The sequence below is a fragment of the Protopterus annectens genome, chromosome 10.part0 (genome assembly GCF_019279795.1).
Source record: "Protopterus annectens isolate FY-2018-M chromosome 10.part0, PAN1.0, whole genome shotgun sequence".
Classification (NCBI taxonomy): Eukaryota; Metazoa; Chordata; order Ceratodontiformes; family Protopteridae; genus Protopterus; species Protopterus annectens.
Window position 1 is genome coordinate 1,825,576,366 of NC_056744.1, and position 22,333 is coordinate 1,825,598,698.

The 22,333-nt window shown below is 40.3% G+C and overlaps 1 protein-coding gene across 1 annotated transcript in view; it reads right to left on the reverse strand.

Annotated features, from left to right (window-relative positions):
- LOC122814070 (active breakpoint cluster region-related protein-like) overlaps window positions 1-22,333 on the reverse strand; it is a 1,143,696-nt gene that overhangs the window by 93,022 nt on the left and 1,028,341 nt on the right. The window contains exon 16 of the mRNA XM_044086683.1: window positions 17,126-17,239. Coding sequence (XP_043942618.1) covers window positions 17,126-17,239 — 114 coding nt within the window. The remainder of the gene's footprint in view (window positions 1-17,125; window positions 17,240-22,333) is intronic.

Sequence of the window (22,333 nt, forward strand, 5' to 3'; positions counted from 1 at the left end):
ACAAAGACAGTACTATCACTGCTGTACCACTATAGAACATAGTCAATAAACTTTATACCTCATATAAAATAGTGATGGATATGAGAATGCATATTATACCATGATCCCCCCAAAACGTGCACGCTGATTGGCCAGCGTGCCCGTTGTAAATCGAGTTATACTAATGGAAAAAGGTCCGGTCGCCCAGACTTTTTTCCATTAGTATAACTCGTTTTTTTTAAAGCACTGTCTCGCTATGTTAAATGGGTTTAACATAGCGAGACAGCTTTAAAATAAGCAACGGAGATCTCCGTTGCTTATTTTAAAGCTGTCTCGTTATGTTAAACCCATTTAACATAGCGAGGCAGTGTTTTAAAAAAAAGCAAGATCTCCGTTGCTTTTTTTTAGTGTTTCACTATGTTAAATGAGTTTAACATAGCGAGACAGTTTTAAAATAAGCAACGGAGATGTCCGTTGCTTATTTTAAAACTGTCTCGCTATGTTAAACTCATTTAACATAGCAAAACACTAAAAAAAAGCAATGGAGATCTTGCTTTCTCTGTTGCTTTTGCCCACAGCTCTGATGTACTGCGCAGGCGCGCAGTACATCAGAACTGCCGCGGATGCCAGACATCTGCGGAAGGGCAGTAAACAGGCATTATACTATGCCATTATTTAAGAAAAGTTATAGTTTCTTTTCTTAAATAATGTCATGGTATAATAGCAATAACCCACGCCTGGGTGTGGGTAATGCTATTACCCACGGTTGGCTTTGTTTGGTCCTCGGCCGCCTCGGGACCAAACCACGCCAACCGTGGGTAAATTTAGCATTACCCACACCCAGGCATGGGTTATTGCTATACTCTCACACATGTGACCATGCACACACACACACACACACACACACACACACTCAAAATGCATGCGGGAGTACACATACATGCACATGCGCATGTGCGCGCACACACACACACACAAAATACATGCAGGAGTGCACTTACACACACGTGCACACACACAGAAAATGCATGCAGGAGTACACATACACACATGTGCACACACACACACACACACACACACACACACACACACACACACACACACACAAAATGCACTCGGGAGTACACATACACGCATGCACACACACACATACACACACACACACACACACACACACACACACACACACACACATACACACACACACACACACACACACACACCTACATGCACACCTACCCACCCACACACCTACCCACCCACACACCTACCCACACCCACCCACACCCACCCACACACCCACCCACACCCACCCACACCCACCCACACACACCCACACACACACGCCCACACACGCCCACACATGCCCACACACACACACACACACACACACACACACACACACACACACACACACACACACATACCCACACACACCCACACACATACTTTATTTTGGAAAGAAGACAGAGGTTAGCATAGATATTGACATTTTCCACACTTTTTTAATGACTCATTCATTAAAAATGCCTTTAACAAGGCTCTGACCATGGAACTTATAGTGTGACACACTGCGAGGACATTACTATGCTAAGTGCAGAGTGGCATGCATGTAATAAATCATACAGAGGGGTACAACCCTAACAATACATTTCTCAGGTTTCAAAACTTAAGGGATTTAAAAAAGGAAGTGCTGTGGTGAAAAATATTGTACATACATACAAGTTACAACTCAAACCACACAAGATACAGCAATACACATTACACTAACACAATACTGCAACAGGTACAAACAAAACATCAACCAGGTCCCACTTACAACAGGTGTGAAGCAACAATTAAAAATATGGCAACATGATCCCTCCAAATATTTGCAAAAATGCATATAAACTGCAGCTGCAGTCACAGTGCAAAAAAATCTCCAAAATATACTGAAAACAAGACACTTACCTGTATATTAGAACAGAGAATTCAAAATTTTACACTAACATTAGCCAATGTTTGAACAGAAATATGGCATTAGGCATCCTGAGTGCTAATACTCAGGAGAGGAAGTAATGTTCTTAGTCTTAACGTCCTGATATTATATCATTTTACTTTATCATTATTTATTTATTTTCAGTTTATTAACCAGGTGGGTTGGCTGGAAAACAGACCTCTATGAGCCACTGCCTGGGTGAATTGGCACAACACAAAGTACAGTCATTACTAATACAGTGGTACATATAAATCAAATATGCATCAATACATAGGGACAGTAGCACATATAAGACAAGTAACAATGCAGACAGCATGCAGAGAGTGTAGGTAAAAGAAAGGTCTTGACAGCTGTGTTAGACATCATTATATTATTTGAATTGTAAAATTATAATGAGTACAGGTTTGCTTTGGCACAGGTGTGATGTGCAATGGTTAATCATTCACTCTCTCACCAAGAACCATCTAGACATTATCCCAAAAGCACAGGCATGTGGTATCCTTTGACAGCTGTGTTTTGTTTTGAATGTTTCCAATGTATTTTACTCCCTAGCTTCTCCTGGAAGTTTGTTCTAGATTACTGGAGCCAGTTTTGAGAATGTATGTTCTCCTGTGTTTGTTTTGAAATGTGGTCTAACTAATAAACATTAATCTTCTTTAGTGACTAACTTTCAGAGAGTAGTTTGTTTAATTTGTAGCCTGGATTTTAGAGGTGGACAATACCCCATTTTGAATAATTTGTATACCTGACATCTTAGTAGCAGGGCTGCTCTTTCCCTGACAAATGGCCATCTGAAGCATTGAAGGGATCGACAGTGATGAGCATTTGGTTTTACAGACTTTGTTCAGAGTAGTTTAAACTTTTAGCATATTTGTGACAGAGTGAAACGTTATTGAAGGAAGCTCATACTTGAGTTTTAAGATAAGTACGTCTCTAGCTATAGCTTTGTGTGCACTGAGGGTGAGGAGATACCTGGAAGTTTTTTTGTGGGGATGCCAATGACAATTATGTTTGTTTTTCTAGGATTAATAAGCAGCATGTTGTCCTTTGAATCTTTTTTCATATTGTCAGTGCTTTGAGCAGGGTCATTAGTCTGTTTTAACATCTCCCCATAGTGCCACACCACATGGAGCTTCCAATTAATAGCCCTAAGAACCAGGGCTGTTGAAGTAACATGCAAGAGCAACTACTTAGATATTTTTGAAACAGGCAAGTTAATACCATCAACATCAACCTATGGATTTTTATAGCATTGTTATACGGCTCTGAAACCTTATAAATTTGTCCTGGATTGATTGGTGCATATGGCCTTTCACATCAGCTGGTAAAGAAACCTCATAAATACCCCCATTTAAAGAGGTATTTCAACACTGTTGAGGGTAGAGTCTTCTTTCTGAGAAAACCAGAACACTCTTTTAAAAACATGTCAGAGTCAAAGTGAGGCAGAGCAGTAGAAACCTCATTAGATGTCCTGTGGACTGAAGCCTGCACCTTGGACAGCCAGGCTTTGAGTGTCTGGGGACTGGGCTTGAGGATATCCCATGCTCAGCAGGGTATCCCATGCTCAGGAAACAGGCATGCATATATCAAACATGTGCACCACAGATATCTGGGCCTTGTGATTCTGAATAAAATAACTAAAAATGACTTTTGACTGGTATCAGATAACCACAGTGATTCATGGTACTCCTAGTGCAGGAAGAGACAAAACAGGAACAATGGCTACAGCAAGGCAGTTCCACAGTATCCACTTGGAAACTGGTGCCTTAAGTGGGATAGAAAAAAAACTACTGTTAGATATTACTGTACGTATCTCCTTGAGCTCACAAGAACCCTGACCATGTGCTCCTACCTGTCTTGTAACTCCCTATTAATGCAGTGACACCTGAAACAGCAGGAGATTCAGGGCAGGGATCAACTTGGGAGAGCACATGTGAGGGTAAAAAGCCAAAGGCCTGGTATTCTCACTCAATGCTTCACACCACATGGTTACCATTGTCTACCTCTGATGCAAACCTGACATTTGCTGCATAGCTTTATATTTTAGATTTCTAATGTTACTTTTTGTTTTTACCCTCATTGTAAATGTCTTTTTTTCAGGACATATTTTTTCTTAAATACAACTTTCTATTTTGGTAGTGAAATCACAGCAACAGCATGACTGCAGAGTGTCCATAACAAGCCATTGTTATGGCAGAAAAATTAAGTAAAAGCAAAACAGCTGACTTGCTTTCTGAAATGGTTTCCTTTCTTGGGGACAAGTCCCCACCAGCCCCATCCCTGGTCTTTTCCCTCCACTCCAGATATAACACCTTTAAGGTCATTTCAGCTCAGGGTACAGGCTGACCCTTATAAGCAGCTGTGATCTCTGATTGTATATGTCAGCCAATTGTTGATACTTGATCACATGACCATGTGCTACCAGACTGATATCATATGAGGAATAAAAGTAAATAACTTTTACAATCTAGAAATGCTTGTCATTTTCTAGATCTCTAGACTAAAGTGTGTTTATTAAATCTAATATTCAAAAGAACAAAATAAAACAAACCACCTAAGTGAAAATCTTATGGTGAAATCAGATTGACATAAAATTACTTCTGAGAGGTTGCACAATGTTTTTCCTCATTCTGGCAGAATGAGAACCAGATCTTCCCAGGTTAGGAGAGGGCCCTCTGTGCCATTCATTCTTCTCTGGGAATTCCTATAATCTGTCCATTCCCTGGACAAAACTGGGTAGATGGGAGCTGGCCAGCTTGTTGGTCCAGGAGGGTGACGGACCATCTATACTTGGGAGTACCGCCCTGCCCCCATTGGTGATTCACCAAAGCACAGTCACTGCATCCAGAGGGGAAGCATGCAGCCACTTTACCCCAGCTGCATAGATTGTGGACGCACTGTGCTGCACTAGAACAGATGGTCAGAACTGCACTGGGTGAGCACCTAGTGTTCCCGTTAGTTGTTACCCCTGTGGTGAGACAGAGCAGTCCCTCTCCCCCCACAATGGATGAACTGACAGCGTCTGCTCACTCCTACCCCCACCTGTTCCTATGGGCAGCTGACCTAGTAATCACATTTGGGTGGCTTACAGCATAGTTATGGTTTTCTCCATTTATGTCACAGAGCTAGTTCAGAGAGCACATCTTTAGAGAAAATAAATCACTAGAAAAACTATCAATATTTAAATCTGTGAATGCTTCAATAAAGACAAAACAGATATATATCACTGCTGAGATTAAAAAGCCCAGGAAGCACTGGGAAACTAATAAAGAGAATAAAGTAAGTTTTCTTTTATAGTTAAGCTCCCACTAACAGACAAAGTCCAGTACTGCATTATCATATGCCTGGAGGGATGTCCAGCTACTGAAAAGGGACTGATGGACATTTCTCTTGTTTTGTAATTCTTGCAGCAGCAGTCCTATGGTGAACATTAGTAAGTGTTGTGTGGATACACATCCCCTTTATGTCCCATGCGTCAATATGTTCATTTCATAATCCCTGTTAATGTAATCACCTCAGAGGTCCATTTACATGATGGAAAAAACAAATCTTCTCAGCTAATGCAGCCACAGGGTTCATTGTAATTTTGTACACATTGCTGTGTTTGCACAATTTGGTGGACACATTGACTATTTCTGCAAAAGCTGTTTAAATGATCTGACCAGTAACTACAAGGAGTAGGAACACTGCATTCTTAAGCATGTTTACATGTTTCCCTTTGTCTCGCAGTGAAAGGGACAGACTAGTAGCAGTGAGAAACAAGGATGTCCAGCTAGTTCCACGTGTAGCAGGAGCACCTGTGCTAATTCAAAAAGAATTTCAAAGCAGAGATAAATATGTTATCAGTACAAGTAACCCACATGAACTACACAGGGAGCTAGCTCTCAGTTCATTTTTTGTGCTAAAATTATCATTCTTGGTAAACATTAAAAAAATGAATCCATACTGAGTTCAGTATCTTTAAAGATACCCTGACTTAAGTGTACATCTCCACTGTCCAGGTTTTGTCAGACTGTCCAGATTTTTGCCTCATAGTTTTAACATATTCCTCATACAACTTGTGATTTTTAGGCAAATCACTGAGAGAGGAAGTCACTAAATAATAAAATACATTTTAATTTCAGATTTCATATCCTTCAGAAAATGTGTAGTTTAAGGCAAAGCTATTATTCGAATATATTTTTGTTTTTAACAATGATATTTAAAATTTGTCTCTGATTTTGAGCCTTAGCACCACAGTTATTTTTTTACATTGTCTAGATTTCTTGTGCTTAGAGATTGAGAAGTATGGACTTAAGAGAGGGGTATATTCCTATCATAGTCTGAACAAATGTTAAAACATTTGGAGAAATACTAGAAATGCTGGGAAAGCTATGTTTACTTAGTGTTTAAGGACTGGCAGAAGGTACAAAAAACACAATTACTTTACATTTTAACTCCTATGATAACATATAACAGTTGCCTTACTTTTGAACAAATGAGCAATACCTTAAAAGCTATTTTTTTGTATTTTGTCTGCTAGTGATCAGGAAATAAATGGTAGAAAAAAATAATTTCATCCTCACCATTAAGACCAGGAGATGCAAAATGACCATATTTCTGACAAAGTGAGTTATTTTTAACAGACTAAACAGACTAGTTGGTATAGCAGGGAAATTCCTATGCCATTTCACAATAAGTAGTGAATCATGCCTGAGAAAAAGCACCACAAGACTGTCACATTCCTGTCTGCTGACCACGTCCCGCAGGGGTGGTCATTTCTCATACCAGCTCATTATCCACATAAGAACTGCTCCTCAGCTGTTTGACTGAGACATGAGCTAGTAAAGGCCACAGAACAAAACTAATATACATCACTGTAAAAAAAATGCCATGAAAGGGTGTTCTCAGTATTGGTGCTAGTTAAAATGCATATATTTTTTAAATGTGAAATTATGAACTGTAATACCACCCATGCAGGAATTCACTGCATTTCATTCCGGCTGCTTCTATACTATCTGCAAGTTAAGAAAAAAATGTTTACATGCAAGATGTCAGATGTAGACCCAACTGCAGTTGTACATAAACATCTGCACTCTATTCTGCATCCATGATACCAGGAATATAAAGCAGAAGGCTTCCCACTTACTAATGACAGCAGATAAGGACCATTTGAAACATCTAGTCTGTCAGTCTCGTGGCATACCGGATAAGGCACAAGTTTAAGTCAAAAGTAGGATAACACCAACACACACACACACAAAAGATTCCCTAATGTTTCCCCATAGTTTTCTGAACCCACACACCTCCTTACGTAGGCTGTTTTATGTGCTTAGTACTCTAAGAAAGAACATTTCTCTGACTGCGCTCATAGCATTTGATAGTTAATGAAAATGCCTGCCATGATTCAATATCAAGAATCTATTACAGATTACCTTCTCTGTCCTGCGTTTCCTCCTCAGACTGGACCACCAGTTGCGAGTTTTGATCCCCCACTCAGCTGTCATCCTTCAAATTAATCGCTTCCACAATCCAACCCTCTGAGAAGCAGCTGCAGTTGACAAAATGTTGTCTGTTGCTCTGTGCCAGTTCTTAGAAAAGTTCCTTATTTATTCATTCATCAGTTTTGGAAAAGCCCCAGATCAGATGATAGACTCGTGAGTTTTAAGCATGTTACTACTCTATGGTCTAAAGGAGCTTTCTTCTGAATGGTGTGTTCTTTCCCACAACTAGTTCCCTTTATTTTAAGTTCCCTTTAAAAGAAAGTGCTGGAATGCAGACTGTGAAATTTGGAAAGTATTGGTCACTACTTTATTTTTAAAAGTTCGTTTTTTATGACTAAACATCTTTGTCTAGACTATTCAGCCACAAAATCCTCCCCTTCTCTAGCCTGGAAAGCCTTAAGTGATGGCCTAGTTTGCTTAAAGAAAAAAAAAAAATCACATAATTGCAGTCTTCTTTCATAGTAGTTTTGCTGCAGATAATTTCGCACAGAGGTTCAGACCTTTATGATGATGCAAGACCACATTGTGTATATTCTATTACTGTTACTATGGTAGCCAGCTGTCTCATCTGGTATCACATCTAATGGTCAGTTGTGATCAGCACAGCAATATGAAATTTAAATGCTGCCTTTGGATTCTTTGTTCCTCCTTAAGAAGTAAAGGAGAGGTCCACAGGCTCGTAGGCCTGCTAGTATGTCAGCTGACTTTCTTCTGATGCTGCTGGTCTGGGCTCAGAAAAAGACTGAAATCATCATGGCTTGTCCAGGGTAGTAGAGGAATGAATGCACAGCAACAGAAAAGGGGGTCATGTACAAACGTTAACAGACTGATACCACATAGCACTAGAATTTACTGTAGCACATTACATATTTTAGTATACTGAGGCAACAGGGTTTGAATTCATACATTCAAAATGTTGCAGGGGTATTCAGCAGGAAGGTAGCTCTGACACAGGTATGGAACACATCATCTATGTTTCTCTTAGAATGATATAGCCCTAACAAGTATTTGCATCTTACAGTTCTGCATGGATACCATGAGTCAGTGTACTGTTATAGTCGATGCTCATAGGACTACATGTACTGTCACAGCTGGTGTTCATATGGTAGAAACATGATAAAAACAAGTTCTACAATTAAAGAAAACAGCTCATTTCATTTAAAAATAAATGTAAATCTCTCTCTAATTCCCAAATATGCACTTACTAAACATAGCAAGGAACTCTGGTCTCTGATCAAATCAACCAAAGCTGGATATGAGGTAAAGATAGCCACCCAGTCTAAAGACAACCACAAAGTCTTCTTTAATTATATATATAAGAAACCTCAGATACAATGCCCAATATTCTACAGAATTAATAGCAAATGATATCACACACTCAGACCCAGAGGGCGCAGTCAATATAGAAGAGGATAAAGTTGACTCTAATTTCACCCTCTACCCATTCCCAGACTTTTGTCCCTCAAATCTGCCAAGAACAAGCCCTCAGACTACTGTCCAAGGCCAAAACCACTTCTTTTACGAGGATGGATAACACATCAGGATGTTTAACAGCCATCCTGAAGCAGACCCTATCATCTCCCCCCCAGAAGATATTCAATATGCCAGGTGAATGGAGAACACCAACAATCATTTCCCTGCACAAAAGTGGGACATCAATGGACACAGATAACCATACGTCTGACCATGATCATGTGTAAGGCTATAGAAAGTCTCTTTATGGAATTAATAAATAAGGAAATAAGGACATAGGCAACCTACAAACTATTGATCCCAGACAGTTCAGTTCTGTTAAGGGTGAATCCTGCCAGTTTAACCTGGTCAACTTTGAGAATGTAACTGAAGCAATGGTGTGGGAAAATCAGTACATACCACATAGCTAAACCTTGCGGATATGTTCATCACCATCCCACACTCAGTTATAGTGGATAAACTCACCCAGCTAAATGCTAATCTCTACGTAACTCATTGTATAACAAACTGGCTCACAAACAGAACCCAGGTAGTTAGGATGGGCTGCTTTACCTGCTCCAGAAGACGTCTCACTCAGTGTACCCAGATTCAGTCCTCGGGACACTGCTGTTTGGTATTTAATTCTCAGATATAAAAGCTAACATTAATGGGACTATTGATGACCAAGTATGTAAACGACTCTAAACTTAGAGCCCATAAATACTCCAGAAGACAACAAGGTCCTCCAAGAGGGCCTTTCCCAAATAGCTGGTGTCAAGCCCATGGCCTATAACTAAATGCCAGAAAATGTATAATAGTATAATTCAGCAAGCATGATGTCCTCGTAACTATCTCAGTGACCAAACACCCGTGAAAAAAGATCCAGTAGTCAGGGACCCAGAAACCTATTTATACCATAAACTATCCTTTGAACATCATGTGTCTACTTTTGAAAGTTTATTAGTAAGGCTATGGCATCCAGGTCTAGAGATGTGACCATTCTATTGTATTCAGCAGTTATTTGACCGATCATTGAGTATAACACCCCCTTGGGTACATAAAAGTTACACAGACCAATTTCAAAGCCTATAGTGCTGCATGCTCCTGTGACTGGTGTACGCAGAACTGCATGAAACAGTAGGGGCAGCCTTTACTAGTGGTTGGTGCAAGCAAGGTTACATGCGCCATCAGTTATTGTATACAGGTTACATCAGCTATTGACTTGTCTTTGGACAGAGATCGGCATACAGTACTAATAACTGTGGGGTAAAAAAAAAGAGTGGTCAAAATCCCGTGAGAGTTTGCTGTCTTCTCTATGCTTGTCACCTTCCTGTGTGTCAGCTATCAAGACCTCATCCATCCTGAGCCCATGTGTTCACAGCATCACCAGCAGGGAGGTGAGTACTTATTGGAGGGGCTGTCATCCAGGCAGTCATGAAGGTGGTTTGTGCCCTCACTGGTGTCCTGACATTGAGGTCATTTCTTTTGTTTTTAACCCTGTCTCCAGTATTTGAAATGAGAGGGTTAAGGTCAAAAGAAGTGGCCATCCCCAGTGCCAAGACCACTAATCAAACCTTGGTCACCTGGATCTCACTCAGAACTTCATTACATTGTTCCATGAAGCTAGACTTTGCTCTTCAGAAAAAGTTACTTTACCTGCTAAGGTTGGTAGAGAGGGATTCTCAGTGTCATCCAATCACAAATAAGGCTGGTAGAAAGGGATTAGCAATGTCATCCAATCACAAGTAAGATTGGTAGAGAGGGATTAGCAGTGCCATCCAATCATAAGTAAGGTTGGTAGAGAGGTATTAGCAGTGTCATCCAATCACAAGCTACTTGCCAATTTCAACATTTTTGTGTGTATATATGTGGGGTGATGTTAAGAAAATTGATTATTACTTTTGAGTTCTAGTGATGTGCTACCATTGATAGATGAGGGGAGACAGAAACTGCAGATGGTGAGTCTCTGTGGTGACACTTTACTTGAGCAAACCAAGGGGGTATAGCTCAGAGTGCTGGCCAGTGAAACAAACTGGTTATCAAAGGAAATACAGAGTAACACAGAGTACCTTGATAAAACTAGAGTAACATCAGTAATTAAGCATCACACAGCTTGCTACCCACGTGTTGTCCTTCATGCATGTAGGTGGTTACGTGAAACAGCTAGGAAAGGTACAGTGAGTGTCACTATGAGGTCAGGTTATGCATATCCAGGTAGCACAATTGTTACTAATGATACTGCATTTCAGTTTTTACTGCATACTATAAATAGCCATTGCCTGCAGAGGGTGTGATGGATGCCCACTTTAAGGCACCTTCAGCCAACAGTTATCATACCACTGTGTGGTTTACAACAAAGCAAAAAAGGGAAGGCATGCATGGCTACACAGGATTATGAAATTAGCAAGTGGGGGGGTGGGACTTATAAGCAGTGGAAGGGAGAGGCCGGGGGTTGAAGGAAGCATAGAACAATGAGGTTAGCAAAACAATCAATGAAAAGTTAGATCTGAGTTAGCAGAATGTTTAGCAGAATGAACAGGCAATGAAAAAGAAGAAAAGTGTTTTTAAGGTACAAAGTAGAAAGAAGGAAGGGATGGGACAGACACACCTGGAGAGCAATCACAGAAATCAGGGAAAGTGCAGATGTAGTGCATCCATAAATTGCTTCAGTCTTCAAAAAGGAAAGCAAATGGAGGGAGCAAGGGTTACCAGGAGGTAGGACAAAATTGGGAGAACAGTGGACATGCACCAGGATAGACAGCAAGGTGGCTAAGCATTAACTGTCTGCTGTTTGGGAGGATAAAAGACATGGACCAGACAGCCTACCCCTCAGAGTCTTCAGAAATATGGCCTTTATGCTGGCAGCTGGCCTGACATAGATCTCCAACAGATCCCTTGATGGTACAGAAGCCATGAATGGGAGGCAGAAAAATTCTGGGGAATCACAGGCCTGTTAGTTTAACAACATAACAGGGAAAGTCAAGGAGAGAATCCTGAGGGGAAGGTTTTTCTACAGGACAATAATCTGCAAGACAGCAACCATCATGGATTCATGACTAGAAGGACCTGTCAAGTCAAACATGATTTAGTGTTTTTACTGCACTACAGGTGAACTTGACAGGGGATTAACAATATAGTCTACCTGGACTTCTATGAAGTCTTTAACATGGTGTCACATAGAAAGTTGATAGGAAAACAGGACAGGTTGTGGATAGGAAAAATAAAAACAATTACTTTATAACAGCAAATAATGTAAGCTTTCATCACAACTTATTCTTCATACAATTAGCCAATCAGTGACCTAGCTTTTAAAGATACTGTAAATGGACATGGATTTATCCAACTCAGGATTATTAGTGGCTGCTAGCACTATCTGCCAATCCTGCTCTCTGCTTTCAAGTAAATTATTGGCCTCCATGCCTCTTACTGGAGAAATACAAATGTAAGAAATTAGCTACCAGTTAGAAACAAATGCATTGCATAAACCTATAAAAGTTAAGTCTAACCACAATTTTAACGTTTATGTTCCTGAAAACATGTTTTATAATAAGAGGCAGTGGAGTCTGGGAGGACAGTCTAGTGAAAGACTAGGACAGTCTGTATAAGTGGTGAAAAAGGTGGCACATGAGGTTCAGTGCAAACAAATGTAAAGTGCTGCACTTAGGCTACACCAATCCCAGTGTGAATTATTAGTGGAGATAATGGAAGAGGCAATGTCAGGCAGCGTAAGCATTGAGAGTAAGATTACATATGCAGTAGTTGTATGATCACATGTGCAAACACTGTATGATCACATGTGCAGCCACTGCATGATCACATGTGCAACTATTGTATGATCACATGTGCAGCCATTGTATGATCACATGTGCAAACACTGTATGGTCACATATGCAGCCATTGTATGATCACATGTGCAGCCACTGCATGATCACATGCGCAGCCATTGTATGATCACATATGCAATCATTGTATGATCACATGTGCAGCTGTTGTATGATCACATGTGCAACCATTGTATGATCACATGTGCAGCCATTGTATGATTAAATGTGCATCCATTGTATGATCACATGTGCAGCCATTGTATGATCACATGTGCAAACACTGTATGATTACATATGCCTTGTATGATCACATGTGCAGCCATTGCATGATCACATGTGCAACTATTGTATGAGCACATGTGCACCCATTGTATGATCACAAATGAGGCCATTGTATGATCACATGTGCAGCTGTTGTATGATCACATGTGCAGCCATTGTATGATCACATGTGCAATCATTGCATGATCACATGTGCAGCCATTGTATGATCACATGTGCAAACTGTATGATCACATATACAGCCATTGTATGATCACATGTGCAACCATTGCATGATCACATGTGCAGCCATTGTATGATCACATTTGCAGCCACTGCATGATCACATGTGCAGCCATTTTATGATTACATATGCAGTCATTGTATGATTACATGTGCAGCCATTGTATGATCACATGTGCAATCATTGTATGATCACATGTGCAGCTGTTGTATGATCACATGTGCAACCATTGTATGATCACATGTGCAGCCATTGTATGATTACATGTGCATCTACTGTATGATCACATGTGCAGCCATTGTATGATCACATGTGCAATCAATGCATGATTACATGTGCAGCTGTTGTATGGTCACATGTGCAAACACTGTATGATCACATATGCAGCCATTGTATGATCACATGTGCAGTCATTCTATGATCACATGTGCAACCATTGTGTGATCACATGTGCAGCCATTGTATGATTACATGTGCATCCACTGTATGATCACATGTGCAGCCATTGTATGATCACATGTGCAATCAATGCATGATTACATGTGCAGCCATTGTATGATCACATGTGCAAACACTGTATGATCACATATGCAGCCATTGTATGATCACATGTGCAGTCATTCTATGATCACATGTGCAATCATTGTGTGATCACATGTGCAGCCATTGTATGATCACATATGCAACACTATATGATTGCATGTGCAACCGTTGTATGATCACATATGCAACTATTGCATGATCACATATGCAGCTATTGTATGAACACATGTGCAACCATTATATGATCACATATGCAGCTATTGTATGATCACATGTGCAGCCATTGTATGATCACATGTGCAATGGACCACTGGGAATGGAATGACAGCAGCAAACATACTGATATGGTGTCTGTTCAGAAGGATAGATTTTAGAAGCAGAAAAGTAAAGCTTCCACTCTCCAGGCCTTGATCAGACAAGTCCTTGAGTGCTGTTTGCAGTTCTGGATGCCTGAAAAGTGAAAGGACATCAGGCTGCTGGAATACAGAGTAAAGTTACTGGAAAGATCTGTGAGATGGAGGGAAGGAATTTGTCTACAACAAAGAGGAGCTAGGGCTCCTATCAACTGAGAGAGGAGGAGGCTGGAGGAACGTGATATTGGTAGACAGGTTTATGTCATGGAGATGTGAAGGCATCATTCTGAACAGGAAGACAAAGACAGAAGATGGCAATACACACTAATTGTAGTGACTAATTTCTCCCTGGATTTCTAAATCTAAGTTTTCACGAAGAGAGCTTCTGGAATGGATGATGAAGAAGGAATCCAAAGAGGCATTTAATAAGATATGGGACAAGTGAAAAGTGTAAGGAGACAAAGAAAGAGAGACATGGAAGGGAATTATAATGTTAAATACACTTAAAATTGCAGATTGGACAGGTATAGTGTCTCCTTCTGCTGTTAAGTAAATATAATTTGGTACAGCGATGAGAGATCTGTTGGAGAATGTGGCACAACAGTGACACACCGGTAGGATAACATGGTACAGCACTGAGACATCAGTGGAAAATGTGGTACAACAGTGACACATGAGTAGACAACATGCTACAACAGTGAGACATCAGTGGTAGAATGTGATGCAACAGTGACACACCAGTAGGATAACACAGTAAAACACTGAGATCTAAGTGGTGTGACACAGTGAAGTAAAACAGTGACATAGCTGTGGAACAAGGTAAGACAGTGAGACTGAGACATGAGTGGAATAGTGGGATACCACAATGATATACCAGTGGGACTGCAACACCAATTGAATGATGTAGTGTAAAACTGAGAGACCACTGGAAGAATGAGATACAAAATAAGTACGTCAACAGGAAAGCACACTATTACAAATAAATACCTGTGGAATAACATGGTACAAGAGAGACATAACCAGAACAATAAGATAGAAGAGTGAAATGCCAGTCAGATAATCTAGTACAACGTGAGCTACAAGCAAGATAAGAAGGTACAATAGTGAGATCCTTATGGCATAATGTGGTATGGATGGGAGAAAGGAAATTCACCCTGGGGATCATGTCAGTCACCCTGCTAGACAGGGGTCCAGGGAAGTAAATAGTGTGGGAAGAAATAGCCAGGGAATTGTTATGGCTAGGCTTGTATAGGCCCTAGGGCTGATAGCCTAGTACCAAAGTATGAACCTATGAACCTATGATAAAATAAAATAGTGAAACATCAGTGGAATAATGTGGTACAAAAGTGACACACCAGTAGGATAAAATAGTACAGCAGTGAGATATCAGTGGGATAATGTGGTACAACAGTGACATACCAGTAGTATAATATAGTACACCAGTGGGATAATGCCATACAACAGTGGTACACAAGTAGGATAATATAGTACAGCAGTGAGACATCAGTGGGATAATGTGGTACAACAGTAACATACCAGTAGGATAATCTAGTACAGCAGTGAGACATCAGTGGAAAAATGTACAACAGTGACACACCAGTAGGATAATATAGTACACCAGTGGGATAATGTTGTACAACAGTGGCACACCAGTAGGATAATATAGTATAGCAGTAAGACATCAGTGGGATAATGTGGTATAACAGTGACACACCGGTAGGATAATATAGTATGGCAGTGAGACATCAGTGGGATAATGTGGTATAGCAGTGGCACACCATTAGGATAATATAGTATGGCAGTGAGACATCAGTGGGATAATGTGGTATAACAGTGACACACCAGTAGGATAATATAGTATAGCAGTAAGACATCAGTGGGATAATGTGGTATAACAGTGACACACCAGTAGGATAATATAGTATGGCAGTGAGACATCAGTGGGATAATGTGGTATAACAGTGACACACCAGTAGGATAATATAGTATAGCAGTAAGACATCAGTGGGATAATGTGGTATAACAGTGACACACCAGTAGGATAATATAGTATGGCAGTGAGACATCAGTGGGATAATGTGGTATAGCAGTGGCACACCATTAGGATAATATAGTACAGCAGTGGGATAATGTGGTACAACAGTGGCACACAAGTAGGATAATCTAGTACAGCAGTGAGACATCAGTGGGATAGTGTGGAAGAACTCTAGATAAATTCCTTCTACTAGCTAATTCTGCTACCCAAAGCTTGTCTGCCATTCCGCCAACCTTATTAATACATGTGGTCTTCCCTTAGTCATGGCTGACAAACTGCTCCAAGTTTAAAGTATTCTTGATGCCTACCTGGTGGTGAGTACTTTCAACTTCACCACGTATAATTGAGCTAAGCTTTACCTAATGTATTTGTTACCTTCAGCTGCTATGCTGCATGCTTTGAATGGATGTCATTTATCACACATGATTATACTTTTATATCATTTATATTTAAAGTAGCTTTTATATTGTATGTATTGTAACTAGGTTATAGGTGAAAAAGGCCCATGTGGACCAGTCTAGCCATCCACTCCAAATAAATAGAGATACAGAAACATGAGATACAAGTGATATAATGAATCAGTACAAATAAAACTTGTACATGCGATGAGAATGTAGAATGGAGAACAGCAGGAGGTCAGTGGGACAACACAGAATAACTCAGGTGTATCTACAAGGACAAAGAACAAGCACATTGAGGAAACACCAGTTTGACGTTGTGCAAGCACACGAGTCTGATGCCAGAGTACAGCAAGGAAATGCTGGGGGGATACGACACAGGTGCAATGGGGAGATTCCAGATGGATAACAGAAGAATAAAAACAGTACGATGCTAGGGGGATCATGTGTGGCAGGTCAGTTTATCAGCACTAAAAGCATACTAACTAAATATTATGAATAATTTTGTTCATGGCCTTTCTACTTTATTGGTTCTCCACCTGACATATAACTCCACGGAAATCTCAAGGTCTTACCTGCATTTCTGTTTTCCACAAGATTGTGTTCAGGAAGTCAGCTGACGAGTCATTTGAGTGTTTACAGCATAGAACCCGCAATGACTGAGCACCGTCCACCTCCAGATTAAATTCCTAGAAAAAAATCATCTGCAGGTAGTTAGAAATGGGAGCAGCAACTTAAGAAATACAAATGTGCTGTTTTACTGTTTGTTCTTAATTATACAATTCTAATTAAAGGAATATTAATCATGTATGAAAACTTAGCTTAGCAGATGCACATCTGTCCTTCTTGTTACCATGCTCATATGGTACTGGGCAGGGACAATTCAGGCTTCCTCACACTGTAAAAGTCACGGGACTAATAGCATTGGGACCAGTAATCCTCTGTTAATACATAGGAACAAGAGGCACAGTGTGGGACAGATGCAGTTAAGGCTTCCCCACACTGTGATCTATTAGTACTGGTGAAAAGTGAGGGACTGACAACACTGAAAAACAAAGCCTTCTGTTTATGCACAGGGAGATGTACAATACCAGAGAGGGACAGTGCAATAGTGCTGGTGAAACAAGGACTGACTCTACTGGGAACCAAATTCCTCTGTATAGAGGGACAGATACTGTAAGGGGCAGGAACAATGCATGTTTCTCCACATTGTGATGTATTTAGTGTTGTTGAAAGGTACTGACACCACAGGGTACTGAAGCCTTTGGTTTATATACAGGGTCAGTGTAGGACAGAGACAATGCAGAGTCTCTACACTGTGATGCATTTAGCACTAGTAAAAGGTGAGGGATTGACACCACAGGGTACTGAAGCTTTCCCTTTATATACAGGGTCAGTGTAGGACAGAGACAGTGCAGGGTCTCCACACCATGATGCATTTAGCACTAGTAAAAGGTGAGGGACTGACACCACAGGGGACTGAAGCCTTTGGTTTATATACAAGGTCAGTGTAGGACAGAGATAATGCAGGGTCTCCACACAGTGAGGCATTTAGCACTAGTAAAAGGTGAGGGACTGACACCACAGGGTACTGACGCCTTTGGTTTATATAAAAGGTCAGTGTAGGACAGAGATAATGCAGGGTCTCCACACCATGATGCATTTAGCACTAGTAAAAGGTGAGGGACTGACACCACAGGGGACTGAAGCCTTCGGTTTATATACAAGGTCAGTGTAGGACAGAGATAATGCAGGGTCTCCACACCATGATGCATTTAGCACTAGTAAAAGGTGAGGGACTGACACCACAGGGGACTGAAGCCTTCGGTTTATATACAAGGTCAGTGTAGGACAGAGATAATGCTGGGTTCTTCACACTGTGATGCTTTTAGGGCTAGTGAAAGGTGAGGAGTGCTATCAGTGGAGGCTGAAGCATTGTTGTTCTTCAGGCCCAAAATACAACTGATTCTTCACAGTCATACTGCTGGTTCAGAAGATCAGTGTGAAAATGTTCCTCAAAAACACTGAAAATATGTTCGGAGGAAGGATGTGGGTCAGTATAGAAGTGACAAGGGTGGAGTGGTGGGAGTAACCATTACAGAAATGATTAATGTGGGTCAGTATATAAGTGGGAAGGATGGGGGGGGGGAAATAACCATTACAGAGATGGTTACACCTATCTGTAGGGAGGGGTACAGCCTGGACTCTGTCAGTTCACTATCTCTTTCCTTACAGGAAGGACAGCAGTTTGTGGCTTGGCTGTTCATTCCCTCCTTTCTTGTCTGCAAGGAGGGGAGAAGCTTGATGAGTAGCTCTCACCTTCCCTGCAGAGAGGGGGAAGGGGCTAGGAACTGACTGTTACTTCATGTTGGTTACCTCTGTGGGCAAGGGGCAGCGGTCAGCAGACATTTGGCAACGTTACATTAATATACCTAGACACTTTAGCTATTACTCCTTTCTCTAAACCCATTCCTATTTTGGAAACATGGAATTACTACTAGCAAATCTTCACTTAAACAGTAGAAAACAGTTATGTATTGCCATACTCTGTATTCTGCCAGAGCAAAATATACCTCCTTTGGAAGACCTACTATCCTGGTCAACCCTAAACATTTGCAATGAACCCATCATTCTTGGTGATACCAATATAAATTGGCAGTCTCTAATCTCTAACACTCCTTCCAATAGTATTAATTTGCACACGTTTACCCAACTCATCAGAAACCCCACACACACTGTGACATACAGTTTCAACTATAGACTGGATACTGGTCTCTCATCCTCATAAATATACGAAGGCTGGAAACCTTCCTAATACCTTTAGTCACCATCTCCCTGCTTATACCCACAGATCCCAACTGTATGCAGGTAAATCACGCTCTCTAAGAACAGCTAGAAATCTCACTCATCTCAATCAACAGATATTTTTAGATACTCTAAAAACCCACAACTGGGACACAACCAGAATACTTCCCTTAGATGACGCAGTTCACTACTTTAATACTTCCCTTAGATGACGCAATTGACTAATAATAAAGTCTTTCTTGAAACCCTAAATAGTCATGCCCCTACACGTAGTAAAATAACTAAGATTAACCATGCCCCTTGGCTTACTAAAGAAACTAAACAACTGCTTACTTCCAGGGATAAAGCCTGGAAAGAATGGCACAACAACAAAACCCTCAAAATGAACTCAGATATAAGCAACTTCGCAATTCTGCCAAAAAGTTTGTCATATATGACAAAAAAATTATGTCCTCTCTAAGCCCAACAAAACAACCCTAAGAGGTTCGAGAAGACAGTCTCCTCTCGTCTAAATCCAGGAACTCAGCATAACCGTACCCCTCTCCAGACAAAGACCCCCATGAAATTGCCCAAGCTTTCAAGTTTCACTTCATAGATACTATCTAAAAGTTCATTAAGAGCTCTCTCAACAGAACTGCACATCTAACATTAACAAAAATAATAACTTGATTGACCCACTTGCAAAACTCAATTCTCCCTGTAAAAACTGCAACTCTGGCAATAACCCATCCACGTACCCTTTTACCTTTCAACCTGTACCCACCTCTCTAACACACCAACTACTCCAAACTAAAGCCATACTCCCTTTCCGCCAATGGCCTTCCAGCTGAATATCTAAAAATAGATGCAGATTCCATAGCTTTCCCTGTCAGTATTCTCATAAATCGATCTATCTCTGAATCATATGTCCCACAACTCTGGAAACACTACCATTGTTACTCCCCTACATAAAGGTGGCAATACCAGTGACCTCTCTAATAATACTCAATAGTTTCACTGCTATTTAAAATCCTAGAAAAGTGTATCCATTCACAACTGCTTAAACATCTTACTGACAATAACTTGCTAGCACCCACCCAACATGGTTTTCGGCCTGTACACAGCACAACTACAGCCTTATTGTCCTTTACTAACTGTATACAGCACTATTGACAGTGGTCTACTAACTTCAGTTATATTACTAGATCTATCAAAAGTTTTTAATACAGTGTCACACCCAAAACTACTGTCACAACTCAAATCCATATACTGTTCCTCACACACTCTAACCTGGTTCCAAAACTACATCCACAACAGAAAACAATCCGTAGGTGGCAAGATAAACAATCCACTTACCTTATCAACAATACAGGAGTCCTTCAAGGATCTATTCTTGGGCCCTTGCTCTTTAATATATATATATATAATTATTAATAGGTTCATAGGTTCCTAGTACTAGCCTATGAACCTATGAATCTATTAATAATCTCCACAAGGCCTCCCAGCAAAGTAGACTCATTCAGTATACAGACGATTGGACAATTATTACCTCTTATAACAACTTCTCAGATCTCCTAGAGTTAACACAAAAAGCATTTACATCAATCGAATCCTGGCTTAATGAAGTTCAGTTGTCACTCAGTCCCAAACAATCAAAACTTTTATTATTCACATCTAAACCTTTAAACTTTAAAATAATCTCACAAAATAATACTGAAATTGAAATTGTAAAAACATCCAAATTTCTTGACATTACAATTGATGACAAACTCTCATTCAAGAATCACATACTTTGCACAATCAAAAAGTCCCATTTTCAGCTAGGTAAGCTGTATAGGCAGATCTGGACACGTCCACCAAGTTAAAACTGGCCACCAGTCTTCTTCTCCCTTCCCCCTTCTACTGTAGCCCCATTTTAACAAACCTACACTCTCATCTCTTAAATAAGTTGCAATCTTGTTATTACAAAATAGCAAAGTTTGGATCCAGTATGCCAACTCGCATGCACCACTGCCTGGCAATTAAACCTTTAAATTGGTTTGAATTCCCTCATTACCTACGATACAACCAACTAACTCTTACCCACAAATTAGTTTACATCCCAAATTACTGCCCTTCTCTTCAAACTATGATACAAACACATACCCAAACTCAGATTCTTAGGTCTTCAAATAAACAACTCCTGGCCATTACCAAACCCAACAAAACAGCTGGTCAATGTCTACATTCCCATGCCGTTGCCAAATTATGGAATGCTCTTCCCCATCTATCACCCAATTAGACTCTGTAAGAACATTCAAAACAGCACTGAAAGACCACTTTCTTAACACCCACATCTGCTCCTGTAATCATATGACTAAACCGCCATAAGCTTATTCCTAAGCCTATATTTATCTTATTTCACTTTTATTAGCCTGATAACTGCTAACTAATTCTTGTTAATCGCTATGTTACTACTGTATTTTTTGTTCATGAGATTGAATGTATTCTATTCTACTCTATTTTAAGTCAGTACTGTGACTGTAAAGTAGTAGCTATTGCACTGAGTTAACATGGTTCAGACGATATTATTCTGCTGTCCTTGATTATCAGATGAGTATATGTACTTTTCTGATGTATTAACACTGCACTTCCCTAGTTTGTTTGCCTAGTACCAGCTCCTTGATTCCAGTACTGTGTTTTTAGTCACCATTGCAGTCCACAGTGACCCATATTAGTATTTCCATGATATATGGGTGAAGGTAGTCAATGATTTGTGTTTTAGTCCGTCCACACAGTAGTAATGAGATAGATGTGGGATATCTGGGTTTGTATATGACCTGCGTTAACAAGTGCTTGCTTTTGGCTGCATTGTTACAGTTCTTACTGCCTGCATTGAATGTTTTATCCTGTCTAGTTAGGAAGGGTCTCTGTTTCAATAAGGCCTTAACATCATTATCCTTATGTTAGTGTAATCCTTGTGCTCTACTGTTATTATATACCTGTTTTTGCTGGGATTT